Source organism: Sabethes cyaneus, chromosome 1, assembly GCF_943734655.1.
Source record: "Sabethes cyaneus chromosome 1, idSabCyanKW18_F2, whole genome shotgun sequence".
Classification (NCBI taxonomy): domain Eukaryota; kingdom Metazoa; phylum Arthropoda; class Insecta; order Diptera; family Culicidae; genus Sabethes; species Sabethes cyaneus.
In genome coordinates, this window is record NC_071353.1 from 84,483,815 (window position 1) to 84,505,218 (window position 21,404).

A 21,404-nucleotide genomic window follows, 5' to 3' on the forward strand; every position below is an offset into this window, starting at 1 on the left:
CAGAATTTTTTTTCTGTGGCGTATTACGACCCCTTTCCCTTTTAAGAGGGTGGGCTCCCATACAAATGAAATACAAATTTCCTTATAATTTGAGTACTAATCAAGCAAATGGAACCAAATTTAGCATGTAGGAGATTTTTGAGTCTTGAATTTATTTTATGATAGTTAGAGACCTCTCACCCCTGTGGTAGGGGGATATGGACTCTCATACAAATAAAACAGAAATTTTTGCGAAACTCAAAAACTAATCCAACTTGAGAAATTCGAGACTCTTCCATAAAACATTAATCAATAACAAGACCACAAAAACTATCTATAGTAACACTAGATCATTCAGGACGAGCCGGTCGCGAGTGTTGCCGGTGACCCGCCGTCGGAGGCGCCGCCCACTGGGGGGCTTGCAAAACTCGAGAAGTGACAAAGATCATCCGAGATTCATGATTTATGTACAACACAGGTTAATTTGTGGCAATACGAAGTTTGTCGGGTCAGCTAGTATACATATATATATATACATACATATATATATATATATATATATATATATATATATATATATATATATATATATATATATATATATATATATATATATATATATATATATATATATATATATATATATATATATATATATATATATATATCTATACCTATAAAGAAGGATTTCTGTCTGTCTGTCTGTCTGTCTGTCTGTCTGTCCTGTGTTCCTTATAGAATCAAAAACTACTGAACCCATGGGCGTGAAAATTTGCATGTAGAGGTTTTTGGGGCCAGGAAAGGTTTTAGTGATGGTTAGAGACCCCTCCCCCCACTAAGAGGGGGGGCTCCCATACAAATGAAACACAAATTTCTGCATAACTCGAGAACTAATCAAGCAAATAGAACCAAATTTGGCATGTGGGTGTTTTCGGTGACAAGAATTTATTCTAGGGTAATTTGAGACCCCTCCCCTCTTTATAAGGGGAATTATAACTCCTCTCCCCTTTAAGAGGGGGGGTTTCCATACAAATTTCCTCATAACTCGAGAACTAATCAAGCAAATGGAACCAAATTTGGCATGTGAAAGTTTTCGAGGGCAAGAAAATTTTCTATGTTGAATTAGGACCCCTCCTCACTTTAAGAGGGGGGGCTCCTGTACAAATGAAATACCAATTTCCTCATAACTCGAGAACTAATCAAGCAAATGGAACCAAATTTGGCATGTGTGTGTTTTTGGAGACAAAATTTTTTTCTATGATGAATTGGGACCCCTCCCCACTTTAAGTGAGGGGGGGGGGGGCTCCTATACAAACGAAATACAAATTTCCTTATAACTCGAGAGCTAATCCAGCAAATGGAACCAAATTTGGCATGTAGGTGTTTTTGGAGACAAGAATTTTTTCTATGATGAATAAGAACCTCTCCCCACTTTAGGAGGGGGGGCTCCTATACAAATGAAATACAAATTTCCTCATAACTCGAGAACTAATCAAGCAAATAGAACCAAATTTGGCATGTGGGTGTTTTCGGTGACAAGAATTTATTCTATGGTAAATTGAGACCCCTCCCTCTTTATAAGGGGAATTGTAACTCCTCTCCCCTTTAAGAGGGGGGGCTTCCATACAAATTTCCTCATAACTCGAGAACTAATCAAGCAAATGGAACCAAATTTGGCATGTGAAGGTTTTCGAGGGCAAGAAAATTTTCTACGGTGAATTAGGACCCCTCCCCACTCTAAGAGGGGGGGCTCCTGTACAAATGAAATACAAATTTCCTCCTAACTCGAGAACTAATCAAGCAAATAGAACAACATTTGGCATGTGGGTGTTTTTTTTTGGTGACAAGAATTTATTCTATGGTGAATTGAGACCCCTCCCCTCTTTATAAGAGGAATTATAACTCCTCTCTCCTTTGAGAGGGGGGGCTTCCATACAAATTTCCTCATAACTCGAGAACTAATCAAGCAAATGCAACCAAATTTGGCATGTGAAGGTTTTCGAGAGCAAGAAAATTTTCTATGGTGAATTAGGACCCCTCCCCACTTTAAGAGGAGGGGTTCCTGTACAAATGAAATACAAATTTCCTCATAACTCGAGAACTAATCAAGCGAATTGAACCAAATTTGGCATATGTGTGTTTTTGAAGACAATTTTTTTTTCAATGATGAATTGGGACCCCTCCCCACTTTAGGAGGGGGGGTCCTATACAAACGAAATACAAATTTCCTCATAACTCGAGAACTAATCCAGCAAATGGAACCAAATTTGGCGTGTAGGTGTTTTTGGAGGCAAGAATTTTTTCTGTGATGAATTAGGACCTCTTCCCACATTAGGAGGGGGGGCTCCAATACAAATGAAATACAAATTTCCCCATAACTCGAGAACTAATCAAGCAAATAGAACCAAATTCGGCATGTGGAGGTTTTTGGAGGCAAAAATATTTTCTACGGTGAATTAGGATCCTTCCACACTTCAAGAGGGGGGGGGGGGGCTTCTACACAAATGAAATACAAATTTGGCATATCACTAATCAACTAATCAAACTAATCAAGCAAACGGAACCATATTTGGCATGTGGGTGTTTTTGGAGGCAACCATTTTTCCCATTATGAATTAGGACTTCTTACCTTTCTAGGAGGGGGGGGGCTCCCATTCAAACGAAATACAAATTTGCTCATAACTTTAGAACTAATCAAGCAAATGGAACCAAATTTGGCATGTGAGAGTTTTAGATGGCAGAATTTTTTTTCTGTGGTGTATTACGACCCCTTTCCCTTTTAAGAGGGTGGGCTCCCATACAAATGAAATACAAATTTCCTTATAATTTGAGTACTAATCAAGCAAATGGAACCAAATTTAGCATGTAGGAGATTTTTGAGTCTTGAATTTATTTTATGATAGTTAGAGACCTCTCACCCCTGTGGTAGGGGGATATGGACTCTCATACAAATAAAACAGAAATTTTTGCGAAACTCAAAAACTAATCCAACTCGAGAAATTCGAGACTCTTCCATAAAACATTAATCAATAACAAGACCACAAAAACTATCTATAGTAACACTAGATCATTCAGGACGAGCCGGTCGCGAGTGTTGCCGGTGACCCGCCGTCGGAAGCGCCGCCCACTGGAGGGCTTGCAAAACTCGATATAGTGACAAAGATCATCCGAGATTCATGCATTATGTACAACACAGGTTAATTTGTGGCAATACGAAGTTTGTCGGGTCAGCTAGTATATATATATATACATATATATATATATATATATATATATATATATATATATATATATATATATATATATATATATATATATATACTAGCTGACCCGACAAACTTCGTATTGCCACAAATTAACCTGTGTTGTAGATAAATCATGAATCTCGGATGATCTTTGTCACAATCTCGAGTTTTGCAAGCCCCCCAGTGGGCGGCGCTTCCGACGGCGGGTCACCGGCAACACTCGCGACCGTCTCGTCCTGAATGATCTAGTGTTACTATAGATAGTTTTTGTGGTCTTGTATTGACTAATGTTTTATGGAAGAGTCTCGAATTTCTCGAGTTCGATTAGTTTTTGAGTTTCGCAAAAATTTCTGTTTTATTTGTATGAGAGTCCATATCCCCCTACCACAGGGGTGAGAGGCAGGGGCGGACTGGGAGCCAAAGGGCCCACCGGGCCTTTGAGATTAGGGGCCCCGTGCAACTTGACTCGACTCAGTCACTGTCGAGTGTCGAGTATCGGGAGAACGGGCAGCATAGCGGCTCGATGCTCGAAATAAAACAAACTCAGTCGTTATTAGGACCGAGTTACCAACTTTTAGCGTGTGCGGCATATTAGCGGTTCACGGTACTTTAGTTTGGACGCATTTTTCTTCAAGTTTTAGATTTTTCAGCCACCACCACAGATGTTGTTCTATCGACAATATCCATTTCATTGGCAAAGCAGACGAACTAACTAGATTTGCTGAAGATTGTTCCTGTGTTGCTCCTTTAATAACATCCTGTAACGGCATGTTGAACACCCCACATGAGGGACCATCACGTTGATAAAGTCCACTGCGAGGTTAGAATGCCCATGATTTTACGGTCGATGGAATCATGCGCAACTTTGAAATCAATGAAATAATGGTGCGTAGAATTCTGTATTCATGAACTTTTTGGAGGATCTGCCGCAGCGTGAATATTTGATTCTTTATTGACCGTGCTTCAGCGAACCCGGAAGAGAACTTTTCACATTCTGATAAGTGCCACTGTGCATATTTGCCAGCAGTGCAACGTTTTCCTCATCTATCACCCATTTATATTTCTGCAGATTTTAAGTTATAGGGTTAATGACATGCAAAATTGCAAGTATCAAATAAGCTGATTTTATAAATGATGGGACAGTTCAATATATATGAGTAGCTTACTGCGTCTTCAAATCAGAACAAAACAGTCCATAGTGCAGGCGATTCCCGTGCCGAGTTCTAGCTATCCCTGGGATTAAACTCTTGGATTTTCCTATAAGAATTCTGCTTCTATAAGCAAGGTATTCTGTGCGAATCCTCTGCAGAATTTCTTCACACGATTCCGATGTGAGGAAGACCCGAAACTCTGCGCGAATCTTTTTGGTTCGTCCTGGTAGAGCTGCGGAAGAAAGAACCCACCGTCTAAAAATGTCAGTACGAAGAGCACGTGCTCGCCAGTCCAGAGGAGAGGTTCGCCAGCAACGACACACGGAGTTTCTACAAAACGGTCAGGTGCAAGAATTTTGCCATGCCTGTGATGTGCAATGATAGTGCTGGCAACCTGCTTACTGACTAAACGACGCACATAAGAGTATTTGCCCCAAAAAGCTGGCCAAAATTCTAAATTGCTTCGTTCCAGTCGATATTGATAAAACATGATCATCAGTGGTTGGAGAATTCGCGAAAAAGTGATCATTTGAATCGATGAACATCCCTCATGAACATACACTATTCGCCTGCCTCGCCAATAATGCACGCATCGGCTTTGAATTTTATCACGAACAGAACCTCAATGTGAACATCAGAATTCGTTCAAAAATTGAATATTGAACATTGAGTGTGTTCGATTTTTCGGATATAGAATGCCCGGGGACGTCGGAAATTATTCAAAATAATATTACCACGAAAAGGGAATAGTTTAAAGTAGAGTTAGTGGCTTTACAAGCAGCAGAAAGCGTCCATTCGCACTTTTGCGTTGCTCACGATATTCGTATATTCATCGATGCTACGAAGCGTGAGTGTATGTTGCTCATTGTTATAGGCGAATTGAACCACTCGCGTAGCTGTTTTATCATGATAAAAACCGTTTGCCGATGCTCGGCGTATCTATTCATTTTGCGAGTTTTCCAACCTCTGATGATCATAAATTAAATATTTCCTAATTCTGCATATAAAGTTAAAGAAATTGCCAACTAATCCCCTGTAAAGTGCAATTCCTGTCTTCGTTCTTCGAAATCTTCGTTAAGAACATAACCATTTATTAGGTGCTGGGATGTGTGTATGTATGTGTGTCTGTATGTATGTGAGCTAGTAGAGGTGTATGTGTGATGTAAAAGTGTATGTATGTATGTAAATGTGTAGGTGTGTACGTATACGTATAGAAGCATCACATTCTAGTCTTCTCTTTCATAGTCGCTGCATTTCTCATGTTCTTCAGTTTGAAATTGATTTACCTCCAACATATTCAACGTTTCGGTCGAAAAAGGTTTGCTTTTTTTTCTTGGTATCGGCCTTGAATTACTAAGCAATGGATCCGAACTAAGCAGAAGTCTATTCAAAACATCTCTATTGCATTGTGTTCTTCAAAATTTCCCACCAAAGTTTTATTTAGTACAGTATATTGTTTTTTATTAAGAATAATTTAAACATACCTTCCGAAGTTTACTCTATAATTTCGAAAGTGTTTGAAACCGTGAATACATACCTAATATGAGAATAAAAGAAATTTAAAATTAACTAAGCTCATCATGTACTTCCTCGAATCACTCTAGAACTCGATGGCAAACCCAATAGAAGTCAAATCATATACCTTAATGACCAGAGCCGAATAACTTCCGTTAACCTCCGCGAAAGTGGTCAGTTTACTGATTTTTTGATCGGACGATAGTCATTAATACGGTACAAGTACGGTAACCATAATGAGGGTTCTCCGTAACATTGAATAACATCTTTTTCTCTTTAAATGACTTTGAACGAATATGTGAAATGATTCAGGGCGAGACAAACGCAGACTTTGGCTGTTGCCGGCGACGTGCAAGTATGCCTTTCTTACCCGGTTCGAAAGGTGCCGGCCTTACTCCCATGGCACGTTTTTTAAGAAGACGATTTTTATACATTTATTAATCATATTTCTACTTAAATCTCACTGATGATAAATCATACTAGCTAGAATATATAAAAACTTAAAATTTAGTTTGAAACTTCTTCTGAGAAATAAAGCTTAAAACCTACTCGCGAAAAGTTACAACAGGCTGCGCATCAGCGACACTCGCGTTTATTTTGTTTATTATTTTGATATTTGACGATTTAGTTAGCTCGATCTGTTTTAAAACATCTGAAATAAAGAATACAAATATGTTGAGCGTTTAATAACACAATTGATTAATGCATTCTAGTAAAACTCTATGGGTGCTGGTCTTATCCCCTGTGCCGGTCTTACCCGCACGACTCCTACCTTAAAAAAACGTGTCTAAAAAACGACAAAGCGGAACCATGCGGAAGATTCTTTGATTCCACTATATTCTGTGATGTTTGACCTATCTGATGGTGATTGAAATTTTGCCGGGACATGCTCGGAAGGTTACTAAAACATTTATTAAAGTATCAAGATCTTACCACTATTTTTGGGGTAATTTTCGTAATCACTATTCGTATCGAAGACATTCATTTATTTTATGCAGTTATACATGAAAACTATTGAAAAACATTCTTCTTTGCTGATAAATACTTACCCATGGTGAATAGACACTATTTCACTCGGATTTTTAGGTTTTTGCACCAACGAGCGGAAGAACGCATTTTAAAAGCGAAAAAATTTACTGCCGAATGGCGTTCTAAATAGGCAGCTTGCTGAGCGAAGAAAAGCACGAATTCAGTTCAAAATGATACTAACGTGACTAGTAGACTATGCTGAGATTGCAGATACTACATATAAATAAAAATCATGCATTTCATATTTCGGACTTATGGCCAACTTTTTGGGTCAAATACTCCTATGTGCGACGGTAGCAGCCAGGTGGAAGAGTATTTCCAGACACTATTGAATAGAGAAGTAAACACGAAAATCAGCAGGTACAGGATAAGAATTTTGAGCGACGGAAAAACTGTGGAGCCATCAACACAGCAGGAGGTCAAAAGAGCAATCAGTGAGCTGAAAAACGGTAAAGTTGCTGTAAAGGATGCTATCCTGGCTGAACTTCTAAAAGCGAGGAGCGAGCAGCTGTACGAAACAATTCGCCACCTCATTGTCAGGAACAGAATATGGGAGGAAAACAAATCTCGGAGGAGTGGTTGATTGGCCTCATTTCCCATAATTTTAAAAACGGACATCGACTTGAGAGTAAAAACTATCGAGACATTACGTTGCTCAATTTTGCCTATAAGGTGCTCTCCCTATCGTGTGTGGCTGAGTCCGTTAGCTGAGTTCTTCGTCGGCGAGTATCAAGCTGGTTTTCATGAGGGACGCTTCACAATGGATCAGATATTTACCCTGCGTCTAGTAACTGACGAGTTCCGGGAGTACAACTTGCAGATACATCATGTTTTTATGGATTGCAAGGCGGCATACGATTCAGTAAAACGAAATGAGCTGTGACAGTTAACGCTAGGACATGGTTTTCCCACAGAACTAGTTACGTTGATTCGTGTGACGCTGGATGAGTAAAAATTATGAGTCAGAATAGCAAATGAGACCTCACGTGCTTTTTGGTTTTGCGGATGACGTCGTTATCACCGAAATCAAAAGAAGAGCAGCGAAAGAAGCCTTTAGGTCATTTATTGAGAAATTGGGTCTTACCATTAACACCGCCAAAACGAAGTACATGGCGCGGAAATCCAAATGGTGTTGGTGTCGAAGAGGAACTGAATATATTCTGGTATGCTCGTGATATGTGACAACGATGTAAGTCGCAAAATAAAACGACTAATTGCAGCTGCGAATTGGCCTTTACGCAGGCATTACATTTTGTAGCTGAAGTCCCGTAGCTTGCAAATTCGCATAAACTGACGCTCTAGAGAACACTAATCCTTTCGGTGGTCCTTTACGGACATGAATCATGGACGCTAAAAGAAGCTGATCGACGGGTTTAGCGTAAAATTTTGCAAAATCCAAAATGGCGTGTAGCGCAGACGCATGAACCACGAGCTGTATTAAGAATGTAAATATGCTGTTATAATGAAGATAGTACAGTGTGACAGTCTGCGCTGGGCTGGTCACGTGTCTAGAATGCCCGACGAAAGAGTAACCAAAATTATTTTAAGCATAGAATCAGGAAGAGGCCGTAGACTTCGGAGTAGACATCGCACTGATAGATGTGCGTTATCGAGGATGATGCACGTTCAGCTGGTGTTCGAGGGGTTTGAAGAAAGGTAGCCCAGGATTGAGTACTGAAGGACCATAATTCATTCGGCGCAGGATCGATAACGGACCGTCGCCACTGAAGTAAACTAAGTATGGAGCTTAAGCCGACAGTTCGATATTTATAAGTAGTCAAATAACTGCGGATGAAATACTAATTCTACTTTTAATTACTCAGAATCGAAGCTGGTAATATTTTCTGAGCTTGGACCCCAACAGCTCAACTTAAATGGTTTCATGAATCACGGGGCCCCAGCAATCGAATATTCGTGAGTCATAGAAAAAGTTTAATTGAAAGAAAAATTTTGGTTTAAAGTTCGGGGCCCCAATAATTCCATTTGAAGCTGAATTTTCAATCATCAAATCGGTTCATTTCATGAATCATGGGGCACCAGCAATCGAGCAATCGTGAGTCATAGAAAAAGTTTAACTGAAAGAGAAATGTTGGTTTATAGTTCGGGGCCCCAATAGTCCCATTTAAAGCTGAATTTTCAATCATCAAATCGGTTCATTTCATGAATCATGGGGCCCCAGCAATCGAACATTCGTGAGTCATAGAAAAAGTTTAATTGAAAGAGAAATTTTGGTTTAAAGTTCGGGGCCCCAATAGTCCCATTTAAAGCTGAATTTTCAATCTTCAAATCGGTTGATTTCATGAATCATGGGACCTCAGCAATCGAACATTCGTGAGTCATAGAAAAAGTTTAATTGAAAGAAAAATTTTAGTTTAAAGTTCGGGGCCCCAATAATTCCATTTGAAGCTGAATTTTCAATCATCAAATCGGTTGATTTCATGAATCATGGGGCCCCAGCAATCGAACATTCGTGAGTCATAGAAAAAGTTTAATTGAAAGAGAAATTTTGGTTTAAAGTTCGGAGCCCCAATAGTCCCATTTGAAGCTGAATTTTCAATCATCAAATCGGTTGACTTTATAAATCATGGGGCCTCAGCAATTGAACATTCGTGAGTCGTAGAAAAAGTTTAACTGAAATAAAAATTTTGGAAAATCTCATTTTGTGTAACGACGAAATTTTTATTGGGGCCCACCGGGCATTTGCCCGGTTGCCCGGTGCGCCAGTCCGCCCCTGGTGAGAGGTCTCTAACTATCGTAAAATAAATTCAAGACTCCAAAATCTCCCACATGCCAAATTTGGTTCCATTTGCTTGATTAGTTCTCAAGTTATAAGGAAATTTGAATTTCATTTGTATGGGAGCTCCCCTCTTAAAAGGGGAAGGGGTCGTAATTCACCATAGAAAAAATTTCTGCCATCTAAAACTCCCACATGCCAAATTTGGTTCCATTTGTTTGATTAGTTCTCGAGATAAGAGGAAATTTGTTTTTCATTTGTATAGGAGCCTCCCCCCCTCTTAAAGTGGGGATATCCATAGAAAATATACCATAGAAAATATTCTTGCCTACAAAAACACCCACATGCCAAATATGGTTCCATTTGCTTGATTAGTTCTCGAATTATGAGGAAATTTGTATTTCATTTGTGTAGAAGCACCCCCTCTTAAAGTTGGGAGGGGTCCTAATTCACCATAGAAAATATTTTTGCCTACAGAAACCTCCACATGCCAAATTTGGTTCTATTTGCTTGATTAGTTCGAGTTATGAGGAAATTTGAATTTCATTTGTATAGGAGCCCCCCCTCCTAAAGTGGGTAGGGGTCCCACTTCATCATAGAAAAAAATTTTGTCTCCAAAAACACCCACGTGCCAAATTTGGTTCCATTTGCTTGATTAGTTCTCGAATTATGAGGAAATTTGTATTTCGTTTGTATAGGAGCCCCCCCCTCTTAAAGTTGGGAGGGGTCCTAATTCACCATAGAAAATATTTTTGCCCTCGAAAACTTTCACATGTCAAATTTGGTTTCATTTGCTTGATTAGCTCTCGAGTTATGAGGAAATTTGTATTTCATTTGTATAGGAGCCCCCCTCCTAAAGTGAGGAGGGGTCCTTATTTACCATAGAAAATATTCTTGCCCTCGAAAACTTTCACATGCCAAATTTTGTTCCATTTGCTTGATTAGTTCTTCGGTTATGAGGAAATTTGTATTTCATGTGTGTAGGATCTCCCCTCCTAAAACGGGGAGGGGTCCCAATTCATCATAGAAAAAATTTTTGTCTCCAAAAACACCCACTTGCCCAATTTGGTTCCATTTGCTCTATTACTTCTCGAGTTATGAGGAAAATTGTGTTTCTTTGGTACAGGAGCCCCCCCTCTTAAAGTGGAGAGGGGTCCTAATTTACTATAAAAAACATTCTTGCCCTCGAAAACCTTCACATGCCAAATTTGATTCCATTTGCTTGATTAGTTCTCGAGTTATGAGGAAATTTGTATGGAAGCCCCCCCTTTTAAAGAGAGGAGTTATAATTCCCCTTATAAAGAGGGGAGGGGTCTCAATTTACCATAGAATAAATTCTTGTCACCGAAAACACCCACATGCCAAATTTTGTTCTATTTGCTTGATTAGTTGTCGAGTTATGCAGAAATTTGTATTTCATTTGTATGGGAGCCCCCCCTCTTAGTGGGGGGAGAGGTTTCTAACCATCACTAAAACCTTTCCTGGCCCCAAAAAACCTCTATATGCATATTTTCATGCCGATTGGTTCAGTAGTTTTCGATTCTATAAGGAACATACGGACGGACGGACGGACGGACGGAAGGACGGACGGACGGACAGACGGACGGACAGACGGTCAGACAGACAGACAGACAGACAGACAGACAGACAGACAGACAGACAGACAGACAGACAGACAGACAGACAGACAGACAGACAGACAGACAGACAGACAGACAGACAGACAGACAGACAGACAGACAGACAGACAGACAGACAGACAGACAGACAGACAGACAGACAGACAGACAGACAGACAGACAGACAGACAGACAGACAGACAGACAGACAGACAGACAGACAGACAGACAGACAGACAGACAGACAGACAGACAGACAGACAGACAGACAGACAGACAGACAGACAGACAGACAGACAGACAGACAGACAGACAGACAGACAGACAGACAGACAGACAGACAGACAGACAGACAGACAGACAGACAGACAGACAGACAGACAGACAGACAGACAGACAGACAGACAGACAGACAGACAGACAGACAGACAGACAGACAGACAGACAGACAGACAGACAGACAGACAGACAGACAGACAGACAGACAGACAGACAGACAGACAGACAGACAGACAGACAGACAGACAGACAGACAGACAGACAGACAGACAGACAGACAGACAGACAGACAGACAGACAGACAGACAGACAGACAGACAGACAGACAGACAGACAGACAGACAGACAGACAGACAGACAGACAGACAGACAGACAGACAGACAGACAGACAGACAGACAGACAGACAGACAGACAGACAGACAGACAGACAGACAGACAGACAGACAGACAGACAGACAGACAGACAGACAGACAGACAGACAGACAGACAGACAGACAGACAGACAGACAGACAGACAGACAGACAGACAGACAGACAGACAGACAGACAGACAGACAGACAGACAGACAGACAGACAGACAGACAGACAGACAGACAGACAGACAGACAGACAGACAGACAGACAGACAGACAGACAGACAGACAGACAGACAGACAGACAGACAGACAGACAGACAGACAGACAGACAGACAGACAGACAGACAGACAGACAGACAGACAGACAGACAGACAGACAGACAGACAGACAGACAGACAGACAGACAGACAGACAGACAGACAGACAGACAGACAGACAGACAGACAGACAGACAGACAGACAGACAGACAGACAGACAGACAGACAGACAGACAGACAGACAGACAGACAGACAGACAGACAGACAGACAGACAGACAGACAGACAGACAGACAGACAGACAGACAGACAGACAGACAGACAGACAGACAGACAGACAGACAGACAGACAGACAGACAGACAGACAGACAGACAGACAGACAGACAGACAGACAGACAGACAGACAGACAGACAGACAGACAGACAGACAGACAGACAGACAGACAGACAGACAGACAGACAGACAGACAGACAGACAGACAGACAGACAGACAGACAGACAGACAGACAGACAGACAGACAGACAGACAGACAGACAGACAGACAGACAGACAGACAGACAGACAGACAGACAGACAGACAGACAGACAGACAGACAGACAGACAGACAGACAGACAGACAGACAGACAGACAGACAGACAGACAGACAGACAGACAGACAGACAGACAGACAGACAGACAGACAGACAGACAGACAGACAGACAGACAGACAGACAGACAGACAGACAGACAGACAGACAGACAGACAGACAGACAGACAGACAGACAGACAGACAGACAGACAGACAGACAGACAGACAGACAGACAGACAGACAGACAGACAGACAGACAGACAGACAGACAGACAGACAGACAGACAGACAGACAGACAGACAGACAGACAGACAGACAGACAGACAGACAGACAGACAGACAGACAGACAGACAGACAGACAGACAGACAGACAGACAGACAGACAGACAGACAGACAGACAGACAGACAGACAGACAGACAGACAGACAGACAGACAGACAGACAGACAGACAGACAGACAGACAGACAGACAGACAGACAGACAGACAGACAGACAGACAGACAGACAGACAGACAGACAGACAGACAGACAGACAGACAGACAGACAGACAGACAGACAGACAGACAGACAGACAGACAGACAGACAGACAGACAGACAGACAGACAGACAGACAGACAGACAGACAGACAGACAGACAGACAGACAGACAGACAGACAGACAGACAGACAGACAGACAGACAGACAGACAGACAGACAGACAGACAGACAGACAGACAGACAGACAGACAGACAGACAGACAGACAGACAGACAGACAGACAGACAGACAGACAGACAGACAGACAGACAGACAGACAGACAGACAGACAGACAGACAGACAGACAGACAGACAGACAGACAGACAGACAGACAGACAGACAGACAGACAGACAGACAGACAGACAGACAGACAGACAGACAGACAGACAGACAGACAGACAGACAGACAGACAGACAGACAGACAGACAGACAGACAGACAGACAGACAGACAGACAGACAGACAGACAGACAGACAGACAGACAGACAGACAGACAGACAGACAGACAGACAGACAGACAGACAGACAGACAGACAGACAGACAGACAGACAGACAGACAGACAGACAGACAGACAGACAGACAGACAGACAGACAGACAGACAGACAGACAGACAGACAGACAGACAGACAGACAGACAGACAGACAGACAGACAGACAGACAGACAGACAGACAGACAGACAGACAGACAGACAGACAGACAGACAGACAGACAGACAGACAGACAGACAGACAGAAATCCTTCTTTATAGGTATAGATATATATATAAAGAAGGATTTCTGCCTGTCTGTCTGTCTGTCTGTCCGTATGTTTCTTATAGAATCGAAAACTACTGAACCAATCGGCGTGAAAATATGCATGTAGAGGTTTTTTGGGGCCAGAAAAGGTTTTAGTGATGGTTAGAAACCCCTCCCCCCACTAAAAGGGGGGGCTCCCATACAAATGAAACACAAATTTCTGCATAACTCGACAACTAATCAAGCAAATAGAACAAAATTTGGCATGTGGGTGTTTTCGGTGACAAGAATTTATTCTATGGTAAATTGAGACCCCTCCCCTCTTTATAAGGGGAATTATAACTCCTCTCCTCTTTAAAAGGGGGGGCTTCCATACAAATTTCCTCATAACTCGAGAACTAATCAAGCAAATGGAATCAAATTTGGCATGTGAAGGTTTTCGAGGGCAAGAATATTTTCTATAGTAAATTAGGACCCCTCCCCACTTTAAGAGGGGGGGCTCCTGTACCAAAGAAACACAATTTTCCTCATAACTCGAGAAGTAATTAAGCAAATGGAGCCAAATTTGGCATGTGGGTGTTTTTGGAGACAAAAATTTTTTCTATGATGAATTGGGACCCCTCCCCGTTTTAGGAGGGGGGGTCCTAACCACATGAAATACAAATTTCCTCATAACTGAAGAACTAATCAAGCAAATGGAACAAAATTTGGCATGTGAAAGTTTTCGAGGGCAAAAATATTTTCTATGGTAAGTAAGGACCCCTCCCCACTTTAAGAGGGGGGGCTCCTATACAAACGAAACACAAATTTCCTCATAACTCGAGAGCTAATCAAGCAAATAGAACAAAATTTGGCACGTGGGTGTTTTTGGATACAAAATTTTTTTCTATGATGAATTGGGACCCCTCCCCACTTTAGGAAGGGGGGCTCCTATACAAATGAAATGCAAATTTCCTCATAATTCGAGAATTAATCAAGCAAATGGAACCAAATTTGGTATGTGAAAGTTTTCTAGGGCAAAAATATTTTCTATGGTGAATTAGGACCCCTCCCAACTTTAAGAGGGGGGGCTCCTATACAAATGAAATTTAAATTTCCTCATAACTCGAGAATTAATCAAGCAAATAGAACCAAATTTGGCATGTGGAGGTTTCTGGAGGCAAAAATATTTTCTATGGTGAATTAGGACCCCTTCCAACTTTAAGAGGGGGTGCTTCTACACAAATGAAATACAAATTTCCTCATAATTCGAGAACTAATCAAGCAAATGGAACCATATTTGGCATGTGGGTGTTTTTGGAGGCAACCATTTTTTCTATGATGAATTAGGACCCCGTACCTTTTCAAGAGGAGGGGGGGCTCCTATACAAATGAAAAACAAATTTCCTCATAACTCGAGAACTAATCAAGCAAATGGAACCAAATTTGACATGTGAGTGGTTTTGGACGCAAGATTTTCTATAGTGAATTGAGACCCCTCTCTTTTTTAGAAAGCGAGTTATGGCCCATCTCCCCTTTAAGAGGGTGGGCTTCCATACAAATGAAATGCAAATTGCCTCTTATCTCGAGAACTAATCAATCAAATGGAACCAAATTTGGCACGTGGGAGTTTTAGATGGCAGAAAGTTTTTCTATGGATTCTTTGAGGGGAAATGATTTGTTCGTTATTTAAAGCTAATATTTATATTTTTGTATTAAAATTAGGTGTTATGCATAATTTTCCAAGTGTCAAATTGGCACTTCCTATAATATTTTTATCTCTCATGTTTGAGTTGATATTGTTGTTTTAGTAGTTAAAAATTCGGGTCCACCAAAAACTGATTTTAAAACCAAAATTGTATTAATGCAAGAAATTATTTAACAATAATTATTATTTATAATTATAATTAATTATAACAAAATTGTATTAATTTTAATTAATGTGAGAAATTATTTAAGAATAATTATTATGTATTTAATGTAATTAATTATAACAAAATTGTATTAATTTTAATTTGTTATTAAGCCATTGCGAATCATTTTCAAGGTTTTGTATTGGTAAAATTTTGATTGAGAATTTGAAAAATGAAATGTTAATTTGCTACTTATTGGGATTTTTATTATAATATTATAGTTTAGTTTTGCTTTATCTAATTGGGTTCAAAACAATTTTGTTTTACCTTAATAAAATTATGTTGTCCTTCTTGCGTGCTTAGTATATGACACACAGGGGTTCTCCGCCGATACCAAGCGCCTGTGCTTGGTAGTGGAATAGCAGTCCTTTTCTTGTCATTAGTAGCAAGTGTCCTCCTAGGGTTGGTAGCCTTGCTGCTGCGATGTCTCTGGCCGCGACTGTCGTAGTTGTTTATTTTTCTTCTGGTTGCTGCGTATGCCGCTGCTGCAGCGGCGTGTTTATTCGTTTGCCGGTTCCTTGTAGGGGGCTTCCTCTTTCCTCAGCTCCTCCACTATGTCATCAATGAGCTTTCCTAGCTCTTCGTACACTTCCTCCTCTTCTGGTGTCATTGCTGCATTTGTTTCATGTCATCGAAAACCGTCGCCTGCATCGGTTGTAGTTATCCACTGATTGTGTTTGTGGTGTCTTATTGCACTGACGTAAATTAGTTCATCACGCACTGCTTTGTCGCGGACAATATTTTTCGTTTGTTGTATTAAGTTTTTATATTTTCGCATTTGTTGGTTGTTGGTGTCATACCACTTGATAGTTCGTTACGGCGAATGTTCGTTCACTGTTCAGTTTTCCGTGTGGCCTTTTAGGCAAGTGATAGGCACGCCAACCTATTTGTAGGCTTGTTTCTCCCTTCACTGCAATTCACTGTGTTTTGCCCATCACTGTTCAGTGTATTGTCTTCATGACACCCGTTCAAATAATTTTGATAGTTAACGTTTTCATTTAAACACACCAAAGTCTAATGACCGGATCAAAGTTTTTTCATACCACATTATCACATTTCACTAGGCACGGTTCGTGCCTCTGCCGTAGGTCGCCATCTATTATGTTTGTTACACTGTTTGATTACTCGCGGTTATCTTCGTGCAACGAGGCGGACTACTCGCGAGTGTCGTAGCGCGACAGATTCCGGCCAGCAGGGCCTAAGCTCTCTAATGACAGCCCATGGGTCCGAAAGGCCTAGGGGGTCACTAGAAGCGGAATGTCATCTATTAGCGCAGCCCTTAGGTCCGGAAGGCCAAGGGGGCGCAATAAAAACTTCCTAGCTTAAAGATGGATAGGAATCAATTCAATTCATTTATTCAAAGACTGTTCTATTTATACTCGAAATGTGACATCGTCACAAATCGATATTTTGGAATCGATACTTGGTGGTTTACAATGTTTCTTAATGTTAAAACGAGATAGACTACCAAGACAGCAGGTATCGGCAAAAGGTTCTATTTATTTGTTCAATTGCGCTATGTACGTAATGCTTGTAATGTGACCCTTGCCGAACACAGTTCGATGCCGGACCACCAGCAGCGTGGTCAGCATAAAATGTGCAGCCGATCGACGGTGCTGGTGCTTGTGCATCGCGGCGGACGGAAGAGTTTGGCTATGTTCTTATGACTCATTTCTTACTGTTTGTTTACTGTTGAAACGATGATCAATTTGGATGGCGTACGTATAGTACACCGAGCAGCTAAATTACGCCCCAGCCTCGAGGATGCAAACTGTTATGCAAATGTCGTTAACAACATAGACTCATACCTCAGGTCTATGACAGACATTGGTGCCGAACATCAAGCGTTCACAAATATGCGTCAGGCCAAGGAGAAGTCAGTCATAGGTTTTCACGCCAGGCTGTTTGTTTACTGTTGAAACGATGATCAATTTGGATGGCGTACGTATAGTACACCGAGCAGCTAAATTACGCCCCAGCCTCGAGGATGCAAACTGTTATGCAAATGTCGTTAACAACATAGACTCATACCTCAGGTCTATGACAGACATTGGTGCCGAACATCAAGCGTTCACAAATATGCGTCAGGCCAAGGAGAAGTCAGTCATAGGTTTTCACGCCAGGCTGGTAGAAAAAGTTAGACTCTGTGGATTTCGAACTTCGGAGGACCGATTTGTCAGGAACCAGGTAATGACACAAACTACATTGTCCAAGCAGCAACCCGAAAAGAGGCGTTTGACAGGGAAGCTAATTCTTCGCAGGAAGCTGACATTTTTGCAGTGAACAGTCGACACTATTCTCAGCGTGAACCCGCACCCAAGCGCAGACGAACTTCTACCGATCGAAACGTATCAACGTTTCGCAGAAACTCAGCACACGTCCCAGGACGTCGATTGCGATGCGGGAAAATAGGACATTTCGCTGCCGAGCAGGACGTCATTTTGTGTTACGTACGGATGCTCAGGGGGTTGCGTTTATTCTTAATCGTGCCCGTGAAAGCTCAAAAAGGGCGCTAACTAGGGCAGACGGTTGGGCCCTAAGATTGAGTCCATATAACTACGATATATAATATGTCCGAGGTCGCGATAATGTTGCGGACCCATCCTCCCGTTTATACAAACAAGAACATGATGATCCGTTTGACGAAACGTGTAGTCCTTGGGAAGTTGCAACCATTGAAGCTAAAGACATTGGAATATTAATGGAAACTGAAGTACGAGCCGCTACTGCTAAGGATGAAACCTTACAACGGGTTATCAACGCTCTTGAATCGGAAGTTTGGCCCAAAACCCTGAGCAAATTCAAATGTATAGCAGAGGATTTATCGGTTCTTAACGGTATTGTAATGAAAAGAGGATGCGCTGTAATTCCAGAACTTCTACGGAAAAGAGCACTGGACATAGCTCATACTGGACACCCTCTGGCAGCAAAACTAAAAAGTATCCTGCGTGAACGGGTTTGGTGGCCAGGTATGACAGTTGATGCTGAGCAGTGGGTAGAAGGCTGCCAGGCATGCGCTACAACTGGGAAACCGGCGAAGCCTACGCCGATGACCCGTTCGTTTGCTCCAAAGGCAGCCTGGCAAACAATCGCACTGAACTTCAATGGCCCGTACGCAAAATTGGGCGGAATTTTGATTCTAGTGGTCGTGGATTATAGATCTCGCTATTTGTTTGCGAAGCCAATCCGGTCCACGGGGCTTGAACACGTTAAAAATTATTTGGACCGAGTATTTGAGATAGAGGGATACCCTCAAAATATCAAAACAGATAACGGTCCCCCATTCAACAGTGAAGACTACAAAAAATATTGTAGAGAACGAGGTATAAATGCTATTTTCAGTACTCCTTTTTTCCCTCAACAGAATGGCTTGGTAGAGGGTTATATGAAGCTTGTCAATAAAGCTATAGCAACGGCCATTTCCACTGGTACGAATTACGTCAAAGAATTGCAAGCGGCAGTGGAAGCACACAATGCAGCAGCCCACTGAGTGACCAAAGTGCCTACTGAAGAAGTGTTGATGGGTCGGAAGATTCGACGTCGATTACCATTACTAGTCAGTGAAAGTTTGGAGCATGATGCGGATCTACTCAGTGCGAGGGATCGTCGGATCAAATTACTAGGTAAAGAATATGAGGATGCCCGCCGGGGTGCAAGAAAATGTCGTGTTAATCCAGGAGATCTCGTAATAATCGAACACACAGCTCGGGTAAAAGGGGATACGAGGTTTGACCCGAAGAAGTTTACCGTAACGGAGGAAGATAATGGTATTCTAACTCTGTGTGATAATGACGGGAAGATTGTACGGCGCCATGGGACACAAGCGCGTAAGGTAAAGGATTGGAGAAAGGATGAAACAACAACCACAGGTATTGATGCAAACGAGGATAATTTAGTACAACGTCGTTCAACTCGGGATCGGAAAACACCTGCACATCTAAAATATTATGTGCGGATTTGTGAGCTTGAAGCATTAGATCAAAGACGCTCGAGACTAATTAAATTTTAACAAGTTGTTTTACCCTTTGTTTTTTCCCCTATATATTAGTTTATGGTGCATAACAAATAAATATCTTTTTTTTAGAAGAGGGAAGATGTGGGGCACACGTATGGCAGTCTGTTGTGAACATACTTTAGTCGAATACAACTGAATAAGCTACCTTTGTCTCATATACAATGTACGTATGGCGTCAATTGACAGTTAGTGAGATTGCACTCATCCCAATGCACTCATACGGTCGGAGACGAACGAGAATCGTATCCTTCGTGCATCGTCCTCTTTCTTTCGCAGACCATCACCGAGGTAAGTCGTAGCTCGATTAGCTCTGGTGTGTCGGGTGATTTCCCCGCGGCGTGCCGGCCGGAACTCCACACCTTCAATAATCATTAAGTGGATAGAACAAATGCTTAGTAACCGATTGCTTTTTTCGTCCTTACGGCAAGCAAGCATTTGGAAGCAAAGTGGATGTTCACAAGGTGGCGTTCTCTCGCCTCTTTTATGGAACCTTGTGGCGGATGGCCTATTGAGGAAACTCAATGGTCTAGGCTATCCGTCATATGGTTTTGCGGATGACTATCTCATCCTAGTAGTTGGAAAGTGCATAAGCACATTATTTGACTTAATGCAGCAGGCACTACGCGTCGTGGAAACGTGGTGCCAAGAAACTGCACTTTCGGTAAATCTGAGCAAAACATCTATCGTCTTATTTTCAAGACGTAGAAATACCAATGGAGCTCGCGCTCTGCGCTTTTACGATTCGGATGTTGATGTTGTGAACGAAGTGAAGTACGTGGGGTTGATTCTCAACTCCAAGCTTGACTGGTCCACAAATATTGATTTCCGAATTAAAAAAGCGTGCATGGCCTTTGGGCAATGTAGACGAGCAATTGGCAACTCTTGGGGGCTTAAACCCAAATACATACACTGGTTATACATGGTCGTTGTCAGACCAATACTGGCGTATGGTTGTCTTGTATGGTGGCAGAGAGGGGAAGTTGTGACTGTCCAGACAAAGCTAAACCATCTTCAAAGGATGTGTTTAATGGCAATGTCTGGTGCATTTACTATAACTCCTACTGCCGCCCTAGAAGCTATTTTCAATATTAAACCTCTACACTTCCACCTGAAGCAAGAGGCACTAAAATGTGCTTATCGATTACACGCGATTGGCCTTTGGCAGTCTGTGGACGGTTCCACTGGTCATACTCGATTGTGGTCGCAAATTGTTGCCGAGGACAAATTTGCCCTTGCTCCTAGCGATGTAACGCTCATGCGTACTTTCCCGTATAGGACTTTCTCAAGTGACTTTCCTCCTAGAGAGGATTGGATGTCAGGCTACATGGAAAGGAAAATTTCCGACTATGTGGTCTATTATACCGATGGTTCCTTGTACCGTGTACCCCCGCTGGAATGACCTTCCTTAATCTGAACATTTTTAGTCTGAACCCCGTTGGTATGAATGCGTTCACATTAAAAATTGATCAAGCGTCATACACAA

The 21,404-nt window shown here is 41.7% G+C and overlaps 1 protein-coding gene across 1 annotated transcript; it reads left to right on the forward strand.

Annotated features, from left to right (window-relative positions):
• The first annotated feature begins 18,607 nt into the window (after positions 1–18,607).
• LOC128745894 (uncharacterized protein K02A2.6-like) lies at positions 18,608–19,396 on the forward strand. Its single transcript, XM_053842961.1, has one exon. The coding sequence runs from the start codon at positions 18,608–18,610 to the stop codon at positions 19,394–19,396; it is 789 nt and encodes a 262-aa protein (XP_053698936.1).
• Positions 19,397–21,404: the final 2,008 nt, after the last annotated feature.